General features: G+C 48.8%; 1 protein-coding gene across 1 annotated transcript in view; it reads left to right on the forward strand.

Annotated features, from left to right (window-relative positions):
• plekhd1 (pleckstrin homology domain containing, family D (with coiled-coil domains) member 1) overlaps positions 1–11,316 on the forward strand; it is a 94,756-nt gene that overhangs the window by 52,749 nt on the left and 30,691 nt on the right. The window contains exons 4-7 of the mRNA XM_043698522.1: positions 5,538–5,614; positions 6,453–6,544; positions 7,475–7,527; positions 8,625–8,719. Coding sequence (XP_043554457.1) covers positions 5,538–5,614; positions 6,453–6,544; positions 7,475–7,527; positions 8,625–8,719 — 317 coding nt within the window. The remainder of the gene's footprint in view (positions 1–5,537; positions 5,615–6,452; positions 6,545–7,474; positions 7,528–8,624; positions 8,720–11,316) is intronic.

Consider the following 11,316-nt stretch of genomic DNA (forward strand, 5'->3'; position numbering starts at 1 on the left):
GCCCATTCTCTGGATTCATTTAAGAAAGAGTTGGATAGACCTCTCAAAGATAGTGGAATCAAGGGTTATGGAGATAAGGCAGGAACAGGATACTGATTAGGAATGATCAGCCATGATTATATTGAATGGCGGTGCAGGCTCGAAGGGCTGAATGACCTACTCCTGCACATATTGTCTATTGTCTATTGTCTATTGTCTCCTCCCTGGCTTCCCAGAGAAACCTCGGGTAAATCCCATCCGGCCCAGGGGACTTATCCATTTTCACACTTGCCAGAATTGCTAACACCTTCTCCTTGCAAACCTCAATCCTATCTAGTCTAATAGCCTGCACCTCGGGCTATCTCCTTGGCGTCTTCATCCACGAAACACAAAAAAACTAACATCCATATTCCAGCGAGTGATAGGGAAGGCAAATGGAATGTTGGCCTTTATTTCAAAGGGAATGGAATATCAAAGTAGGGAGCTTTCGCTGAACCTAGACAAGGCACTCGTCAGACAAGAGTTGGAATACTGTGAACTGTTTTGCGTCCCTTATCTAAGGAAAGATAGACTAACTTTTGAGACAGTCCAGAGAACGTTCATTTGGCTGATCCCGGCTGTGGAGGGACTGTCTTATGAGGAGAGGGTGAGTTGTTTGGGCCTGGAGGTTTCGCTGAATGAGAGGCAACTTTATTGAAACTTACTCGACCGGGGAGATGCAGAAAGGTTGTTTCCCCTTGTGGGAGAGTCTTGGAGCAGACAGCCTGATCTCAGAATGACGGGTCGCCCATTTAAGGCAGAGAGGAGGAGGAACGCGTCCTCTCAGATGGTGATGGATCTGTGGGATTTTTAACCTCAGAGGGCTACCGAGACTGGCCCGTTCCGTATATAGAAGGCTGAGGGACAGATTTTTAATCGGTAAGGGAATCGAGGGTTATGTGGAACGGGCACAACATGGAGTTAAGGATGATTAGATCAGCCATCATTTCATTGATGGGCTGAATGGCCTATTCGTGCTGCCATATATCATGGTCTTAACAATCAAGAGTAGTTTTACAGCACCATTACTGTAAGACTAGCTTTGCTCCCATAGACTTGGCCTCCTTCTCCTCCTCCCTCTTCTCTTTAGCTTTGCTGAACTGTACTGGTTGCTCTGCTATTAGTAAACTGTATGGGGGCAGTGGGGGGGTGGGGGGGGGGTGCAGAAAAGATTGACCATGGTGTTGCTGGGATTGGAGGGTTTCAGTTGAGGCTGGATAGGCTAGGACTTTTCTCCCCGCAGCACCAGGGGTTGAGGGGTGACCTTATAGAGGTTTGTAAAACCATGAGGGGCATGGATAGGGTGAATAGCCGAGGTCTTTTCCCTGGGGTTGGGGGGACCAGAACTATAGGGCATAGGTTTAGGGTGAGAGGGGAAAGATATAAAAGAGACCTAAGGGGCAGCTTTTTCACGCAGAGGGTGGTGCGTGTATGGAATGAGCTGCCAGAGGGAATGGTAGAGGCTGGTACAATTACAGCATTTAAAAGGTATGGACAGATACATGGATAGGAAGGTTCAGAGGGATATGGGTCGAGAGTGTGGTGCTGGAAAAGCACAGCAAGTCAGGCAGCATTCGAGGAGCAGGAGAATGGATATTTTGAGCATAAACCCTTCATCAGGAATGAGGGATATGGGCCAGAAACAGGCAAATGGAACTAATCTAGTTTGAGAAATCAGGTTGGCATGGACGAAGGGTCTGTTTCTGTGCTGTACGGCTCTGTGATTGAATAACTGTACAACTGAGTGGCTGAATCATAGAAACATACAGCATGGAAACAGACCCTTCGGTCCAACCTGTCCATGCCGGCCAGATATCCCAACCCAATTTAATCCCACCTGCCAGCCCCCGGCCCATATCCTCCAAACCCTTCCTATTCATATACCCATCCAGATGCCTCTTAAATGATGCAATTGTACCAGCCTCCACCACTTCCTCTGGCAGCTCATTCCATACACGTACCACCCTCTGCGTGAATGAGGTTACAAGTTGCTACATCAAGTCACTGCTATCTCATCACACAGTTTCTGTTCAGTTCCACAGTATCAACGGACGCAAAACAAATTATAAGTCTGTAAAATGAATGCAGCAAATGAATTAAATGTTTGGAATGAATCAATACGGTCCTTCAAACCAGAAAAGGTAAATTTACATGAATAAAACATCAAGCAATAATGTTATGGACCCATAATTGATGGAATCTAATTACCCAGAGTGCAGTCGAATCGATCATGATTCATTGAATGGAAAACAAATATTTTACTATCTCTCTGATGGTGTTGGCTGATTCCTTTCAGTCAAGTTCCCTAAATATTCATTAACCCCACATGCAGCAAATGTGGGGTTTACGGACTTTAGGGTGGCACGGTGGCACAGTGGTTAGCACTGCTGCCTCACAGCGCCAGAGACCCGGGTTCAATTCCCGCCTCAGGCGACTGACTGTGTGGAGTTTGCACATTCTCCCCGTGTCTGCGTGGGTTTCCTCCGGGTGCTCCGGTTTCCTCCCACAGTCCAAAGATGTGCAGGGTCAGGTGAATTGGCCATACTAAATTGCCCCTAGTGTTAGGTAAGGGGTAAATGTAGGGGTATGGATGGGTTTCGCTTCGGCGGGTCGGTGTGGACTTGTTGGGCCGAAGGGCCTGTTTCCACACTGTAATCTAATCTAATCTAATCTAATCTAATCTAATCTAATGCCCTTTTCCCTCCCCATTACTCCCTACGTGTCCTTTCTTAAATATTGTCTCCGCGTTTTACCTCCGCCAACTGCGGCCTGCTCTCCTGAACCCGCTCCCTAGCTCCATGAGGCCCCCAGCTCCAGAAATGGGCACCGTCCTCACGGAAGCTTCTGGAAGGCTGCCGCAGCCAATCTCAGAAAGTGGCCTGGCGGAAATGGCACCGTGTCGTCAAGTCGTAAAACGTCAGAAAGTACTTCACTTCCAATTTTGGTGCTTCGAAAGAGGAGTCACAGCCACTAGATAAACATGAGGTGTTGCACTTTGTGAGAGGAACCAGGGCAGGACTCAAACAGTTAATGATAGGGCTCTGGGGAGTGTTGTCGCACAAAGAGACCTAGAGGTGCAGCTACACGGTTCCTTGGAAGTGGCATCGCGGGCAGACAGGATGGTGAAGAAGGTGTTAGGCATGCTTGCCTTCATTAGTCAGAGCATTGAGTACAGGAGTTGAGACATCATGTTATGACTATACAAGATATTGGTGAGGCCGCATTTGGAGGACTGCGTTCAGCTAGAATTAGAGTTAAGATCCCTACATTGTGGGAAACAGGCCCTTCGGCCCAACAAGTCCACACCGACCCTCTGAAGAGTAACCCACCCAGACCCATTCCCCTACCCTATATTCACCCCAGACTAATACATCTCTGCTATAGCAAGGATGTTATTAAACCGGAGAGGGTGCAGAAAAGATTTCCAAGGATGTTACCGAGACTGGAGGATTTAAATTATATGGAGAGGCTGGGAATTTTTCCCTGGAGCATATGAGGTTGAGGGGGTGACCTTATTGATGTTGATAAAATCATGAGGGGCATAGATTACATGAATAGCTTTTCCCCCGGGTAAGGGTGTCCAAAAGTAGAGGGCGTAGGTTTAAGGTGAGAGGGGAAAGATTTAACAGGGACCTGAGGGGCAACCTTTTTCACACACAGGGTGGTGCGTGTATGGGATGAGCTGTCAGAGGGGGTGGCGGAGGTGGGTACAATTACAACATTTGAAAGGCATCTGAATGGGTATATGAGTAGGAAGGGTTTGGAGGGTTTTGTGACAAACGCAGGCAAATGGAACTAGTTCAGGTTAGGAAACCTGGTCAGTGTGGATATGTTGGACCCAAAGGCTCTGTTTCTGTGCTATATGACAGTATAATCTAATGACTCTGTATCATGTAGAAACCATGGGGACGGGTTAGCTCAGTTGGCTGGATTAGAACGATACAGAATCAACCCAACAGCACAGGTGAATCACAATACCTGTACATTTTATGGTCTCCTCACCTCACTGTCGAGTAGTCATCCCGACAATGTGCACATAACTAATTGTCTCTCTCTGAGGAGGTCAGATGTTTGCGAGTGGCATCAATTTCCACACACACACAGCTAAAAGATTATGTTACTTGTTAAAGTGAAGAAGTGCTTTGGACAAAATCATTGACCTTTGACCAGGGTTGCTCTGCGATATTGAGTGCTCTTCCAGGGCACTGCTGACTGCAACTGGTGTAGAGTCAGCATGGCTTCCTGAAGGAGAAATGGGCCTCAGAAACACATTACTTGAGGAGGACACATAAGGGGGGAACCAGTCGATATAATATATTTGGATTCATAGTTGGTTTATAAGATAGCACACATTAGCTCCTTAATAACGTAAGAGCCCATTGTGTAGGTGGTAGCATATTAGCATGGATACGGGATTAGTTAACTCATAGAAAGAAGAGAGTTTGGAAAAGGGGGGTATTTTCAGGATGGCAATCTGTGCAGTTCCACAGGGAGCAGTGCCGAGTCCACAATTATTTGCAACATATATCAATGACTCATTTAAAAACAGAAAGTGCTGGAGAAAGCACACCGTCAGTGGAGAGAGAAGCAGGGCTAGGCCTGATTGGTGTGTGGTTTGTTTTGCTCAGGAAGCGGGTGAACCCAGGTCTGGTTCCAGTAATCTCTCTACTCCGTAACCAGGGAATGTCTCTCAATTCAACTTCCTGTTGTTCCTTAGATCGGAATCCTGGCCTCTAGCCCTCCCAGACATGCTCAATTGAAACACTTTCCCGTTGATACATTTCATTACCCTCGAGAATGCAGGGGTGAGGAGAGATTGGCGCAACGAGGTCTGGCTTTCCACGGAGAGGGAAAGGTTAAGAGGAGATTTGATTGAGTTTTCCCAATCTGGGTAGAGGGCGTAGGAAGAAACTGTTCCGACTCAGTAATCAGTTGAGAAACAGAGGGTGCAGAATTGAAGTGCTGTGCGGAAGAAGCGAATGCAAGATGAGGAAGAAACCTTTCTCACCCAGTGAGTATGTGAGGTGCACACACCACGATTGTTTGCAACATGTATTCATGACTTGTCTAAGGAAAGTGAATGTGCTGTGGCTACGTTTGTGGATGACACAGAAATAGGTGGGAAGTCAAATGGTGAGATTGATGTAAACAGTCTGCAGTGGGGTAGGGGCAGCTTGAAGGAAAACTTGGCAGATGGATCATAATGTAAGGTTATGCGGTGTGGTGGAGGCAGGTTCAGTTGTGGCATTCAAGAGGGGTATCAGAGGATTATTTAAATCGAAATGTGATGCAGGGTTATGATGCAAGAAGCACCAGAATGACTCTTCAGCTAAAATGCTCTGAGAGCTAGCACAGATACCGTGGGCTGAATGGTATTGTTCCACACTGTTAGCAATTCTGTGACTCCATGATCTGATCGCCCATTGGTGCGTGCGTCCCCGGGATTTCAGCCTCCCGTCCCCCCATTCCCCGGTGATGAGAGGAAGGGTTAACGTGAACTCTCTGCACTTTCTCTTCAGGGGAACATACTGCTTGCAGCCGAGACAGAGTTTGACCAGCAGCACTGGCTCGAGATGCTGCAGGAATCTGGGAAGGTGTAAGTACCACAGACCGCTCGCTGCAAACCGAGCCGGGGGGGGGGGGGGGGGGGGGGGGTGGTTATCAGATCCAGACAGACCCACCACAAAAGGGACAGGAAGGCCAGGGTGCTGGGATATGGGGTGACTGTGGCCTCAGTCTGACCACCCGTGTTCCTCACTGCAGGCAGAAACACAACAGGCTGCGGTACACCACACTGACAGCTTCAACCTCCGTCACACCTCCCGGAGTGTCGGCACTATATTCCATCTATTGCAGCAATTAGACTGGCCATGGAGAGATCTCAGTCTGAGTGTTTTGGACAGCGGCCAGTCGCACTGAAGGATCGTTCGATTCTCAGTGAACCGACAGTTTTTAGTTTTAGATTATTTCACCCACGGGTTGTGGGCATCTCTGGCTAGGCCCAGCTTTTGCTGCCCACCCCTAACCACCCAGACGGCAGTTAATATTCAGTCACAATGCTGTGGCCCTGGAGTAGGCCAGAACAGGCAGCACGGTGGGTCAGTGGTTAGCACTGCTGCCTCACAGCACCAGAGACCCGGGTTCGATTCCAGCCTCGGGCGACTGTCTGTGTGGAGTTTGCACATTCTCCCTGTGTCTATGAAATTCCTCCCTTTGAAGCTGTTAGCAAGCTGCATGGCCTCTTCCCCCAGAATTGGACACTCAGTTCTGGATTTGAATTCCAGTTTTACACAACAGAATGGCAACTTAGGTCCCCACAGCGTTCCCTGGGCCCCTCGATTTACACTGCAGTGATAATACTGAGAGGCCACTGCCTTCAGTCCATGCTGTTGTACTGACCTTTCCCCTCTCTCTGTGTGTCTGTCTGTCCACAGAACCTGGCAGAATGCCCAGCTCGGGGAGGCGATGATCGGCAGCCTGGAGGCCCAAGGCCTACAACTGGCCAAGGAGAAGCAGGAGTACTTAGGTCAGCTCTCAGTCGGAACCCCAGCTGCGATGGCCTTGTGGGTCATGGAATTAAGAGAATCCCCACAGTGCGGAAACAGGCCCATCAGTCCAACAAGTCTACACCGACCCTCCGAAGAGTAACCCACCAACCAAGACCCATTCCCCTACTACTCTACATTTACCCCTGACTAATGCATCTAACTTATACATCCTTGAACACTATATGCAATTTACCATGGCCAATTCACCCTGACCTGCACATCTTTGGACAGTGGGAGGAAACCAGAGCACCTGGAAGAAACCCACCCAGACACGGGGGAGAATGCGCAAACTCCACATAGACAGTCGCCTGAGGCTGGGATCGAACCCGGGTCCCTGGCGTTGCAAGGCAGCTGTGCTAACCACTGAGCCACTGTGCCCACAGTTTACTGATGATCGAGAATAGACTGGTGGGGCATGGGTTGGCTTGGTAAGGCCTTTTGAAGTTTGACGTTGACAGCACAGAAACTGGCCACTTGGCCCATCGTGTTCATGCTGGTCAACAAAGGTGCTACTCTGGGCCATCTTTCACCTTTGGAATGCTCGCTGTATTCAGGCAATGAATCTGAGGGACAGTGAGCAACCAGCCTCATTCCAAGAACCCTGCAGGAGCTACGAGGAGTCTAATCTCACTGTGGGGTCAGCCGAATCGGGAATACAGGCCTCACCGCCTGTCCCCCACTTTCCCCATGCCGTCAAACAAATCGGGAAGCCCGGGAATGGGAGCAGAAATCCCAGAATGCGGTCCTGTCCGCCACGTTCGGAATTCCCCGGAGTCTCGCTTACTCTGTAAAAATGCTAGCCGAGACTCTGTTGATGGGACTGTGCAGCTAATGGGTTGGCTTTCTGGATAATGGATACTAATTAATTAATGAGTTGTAATGTGGACTCGGATTTTTTTTTTCCCCAGACAAATTGATGGAGGAGACGGAAGAACTTTGTCTGCAGAGAGAACAGAAGGCGGTAAGTGTAGCTAAGATGGCGGAGTTGCCCAAAGGGGCCCGTATAACCGTCAACTCATATCCTGACCCCTTGGCAATGCCAATATTCAGCCCCTCCTTCACCGTTGTTACTCTCCTTTCCTATCTCTCTGTCTTTACTTCTCTTAACATCATTTCGAATAGTCATTTGGTAGGGCAGAACTTGAGCATTGCTGAGAAATGATATAAGGGTAATTTAAATTCCCAAGCCAGACATTTTGTCTCTGAATTCAGCAGAGCCTGCTGTTAACCGAAAATCAGCATTTTGTGGATGCATTCCCCATGGCTACAGCCCACCTGCCAACCAATCTGCACTGTCCCCAAAGGGTTGTTTGTTTCTCCTTGAATTGGCATTCTTGTGAATTGTCCTGATGAGTGCAGGAGGGCAAGGCTTCATCAAAATGTGTTTTGTTTCCACAGTGATTTATTTTTATTTGTTCGCAGGATCTGGGCATCGCTGGCTGAGCTGGCATTTATAGCCCAGAAGGTAGTTAGGAGTTGACCACATTGCTGTAATGTGTAGGCCGCACCAGGTAACAACAGCAGATTTCCTTCCGTACAGGACCACACGTAACAATCGACAATTGTTACGCTCGCCACTTTGTTTTCAGAATAAATAGAGTTTTAAAAGCATAATTCACATTTCACCACCTGCCCATCAAGCCCATGTCCCCAAAACATCAGCCTGGGCTCGAGATGACAAAATCAGTCACACAGTCAGCTCCCTAACCCTCTCACTCAGTCTGATTTTGAGTTCAGGTTTCAGACACCGTGCCAATTGTCCCTTTTCTGACAATCGTCCGGCAGGAGAAGGCAAGTTTTTTTTGTGCAACGGGTATTTTTTCTATTCCTCAGCAGGTGGGTGAAAGGAATGGGGTGGAAGTGCTGTGGGGGATCTGATGTCGGTGCACCATTTTGATCTCATCGAGTTTTGAGAAGATTTATAGCTCAGGTTAAGGATCTGGATGAGGCTTCATTCGGAGGCTCACTGATGATGTTACCGCGTATGGTGACGAAACGTCTGAAAACGAACCTTCCAGCTCAGCGAGCAAACCTACATCCATTTTAATCTCGTTGCAGGAGCTGGAACGGCTGAATCAGGTCCTGGAGGTGGAAAAGAACAGGATTGAGGAAATGGTCCAGGATTTGAAATCAGAGCAGGAACAGATAAAGAGGTAAAATGTCGGGGGAAGGAGGGAGTGCAGAAGGCATGGACAGTTAGTCAGTTAGCCCTGGGAGCAGGATCAGCATCACTGGGGGAAGGGCAGAGGGAGAGGGTAGGGAGGGTTTGGGGGAGGGGGTTGAGGGTGGGGTGGGCATTTAGTGCCAGGGAATGGGGCAGGGGGGGGAGAGAGAGGGCTATATGGGGAAGGGTAGAGAAGAGGAGATGGTGGAGGGGGATGGGGTCAGGCTAAGGGCGTGGATCCTCCATGACCTGTTGGATACTTCTTGACCCTCAGTCCAACCTGTAGCTGATCAACCCTTGTGTTGATAGAAAATGTTCCAAAAGACGGTTTCTTCCATTCTCCTGTGGATTATCCTAGAACGTCTTTCAATCCTGGCTCTCCAGACCATTTCCCGCGGTTGCCCCAGTTTGAGGTTTGTAGGCCTCTCTGTCAGAGCTGAGAGATTTGGAGCCTGTAGGAGAGGGGGAACAGCTCACAACTCACTCGGAATGGACTCAGAGCTTGTGAACCCTCCAGTGTCAGCCTGTGGCCCCATTGGGGGGCAAACCCCTGGCCTGGGTCAATCCTGCAAGTGGGTGTTCACCCTGTTTCCCCCCCCACCTTTCTGGACAAACCATCCAGACCCTCACTGTGCCCTTGGTTGCCACTGCAGGGAGTCAGTCAGCCCCTGGATGGTGTCAGGAGCAGCTTTGGGCCTTGTTGCAAATTAGCATGGCCCTGTTCTGTTCATTCTGATTGGTCAGGGTTGGGGAGAAGTGCTAGTATTGTTAGAAGGGCCTGGTCCTTCTCAGCCTCCATTTCCCTCCCCATTTGGACTTTTTGCTTCAGCCTTTACACTCTGGCCTCTTCCCAACCGTGGGAACGCAACCCTACGTTTTTGACCACTCCCAAGGCTGCATCCATTGCGATGGGGTGGGGAGATCTGGAAGGATAACCAATCAGTAAGCTATACCCTCTGACCTTTAGTGCCCTTCCAGTGCCCTCCTACCGCCAGTCAGCATCAAGACCTGCCTTCACCCATTCTCTCTATCATTGCTTTAAACTGATAGATGTCAGAGGTAGTTTCTTTACTCAGAAAGTAGTAGGGGTGTGGAATGCCCTGCCTGCAACTGTGAGAGACTCGCCAACTTTAAGGGCATTTAAATGGTCATTGGATAAACATATGGACAAGAATGGAATTGTTATGGGCTAGGCCAGACCACTGGAAACATTCTTAAACAGGCAGCCCCAGACCATAACTTTGCAATTTGTTTTGGTAAGTGCACGGTGAAAATTACCCAGATTAAGATAGCTCGGTTGACTACTAGATTTTAAAACAGGCAAAAATGTATTCACAAAGTTATGTAAGGAAATACAAAGAACCCCTACAGAACTCAGTCTATCCAAACGAGACTTCATTATGCTGTTCTGAATACACGCAACAGTCCCAACAAGCAAACTCCCTTTAAAACCCAGTATAAATGGAACACATGCTTACAGGTTGAAGTTGAAGGGCAGAAAGAGACAGAGAGAGAGAGAGAGAGAGTTTCCACACAGCTCCCTGTTGAACTCCCCAGTTCAAGACTGAACTAAACTGCTCAGCTCAGCTCAAGAGCTGACCACTCCCCTCTAAAACGTGACCACTTTGGCCTGAAGTCTCATCTGTTTACATATAAACAAAAGGCCTCTCAAAATCCTTTCCATGTCTGCACCGAACCAGACTGATCAGAGCCCGGCCCAGTTTATTACCCCTCTGAAAAAAATCAAGGACAGAGTCTCCTTGAGTCAAGGAACAGCTTATGGGAAAAAAGGGACAAGATTTGTGACAGAATAGTGTAGGTTAGATGGGCTTCAGATTGGTTCCACAGGTTGGTGCAACATCGAGGGCCTGTACTGACTGGAATGCTCTATGTTCTATGCTAAATTCATGGTTTTCACCCATATTTTTCAAATACCTCCCTTTTGAATGCTCCCACCATCTTGGTGAAATTTCTGCCTCCTTCTAACCCCAGACTCCCTTTGCCCATCAGTTAGGAGAGGTCTTGCTGCTATTATACAGGGTTGTTGGTGAGACCGCACTCTGGAGTATTGTGTGTGCAGTTTGATCTCCTTATCTGAGGAAGACGTTCTGGTGATGGAGGGAGCTGAAAAGTGTGATGCTGGACAAGCGCAGCAGGTCAGGCAGCATCCAAGGAGCAGGAGAATCGATGTTTCGAGCATAAGCCCTTCGTTGTTGGTGAGACCGCACTCTGGAGTATTGTGTGTGCAGTTTGATCTCCTTATCTGAGGAAGACGTTCTGGTGATGGAGGGAGCTGAAAAGTGTGATGCTGGACAAGCGCAGCAGGTCAGGCAGCATCCAAGGAGCAGGAGAATCGATGTTTCGAGCATAAGCCCTTCTTAAGGAATGAGGAAGGTGTGCCAAGCAGGCTAAGATAAAAGGTAGGGAGGAGGGACTTGGGGGAGGGGCGTTGGGAATGCGATAGGTGGAAGAAGGTGAAGGTGAGGGTGATAGGCCGGAGAGGGGATGGGGGCGGAGAGGTCGGGAAGAAGATTGCAGGTCAAGAAGGCGGTGCTGAGTCCGAGGGTTGGGACTGAGATAAGGTGG

Source organism: Chiloscyllium plagiosum, chromosome 10 (genome assembly GCF_004010195.1).
Source record: "Chiloscyllium plagiosum isolate BGI_BamShark_2017 chromosome 10, ASM401019v2, whole genome shotgun sequence".
NCBI lineage: Eukaryota > Metazoa > Chordata > Chondrichthyes > Orectolobiformes > Hemiscylliidae > Chiloscyllium > Chiloscyllium plagiosum.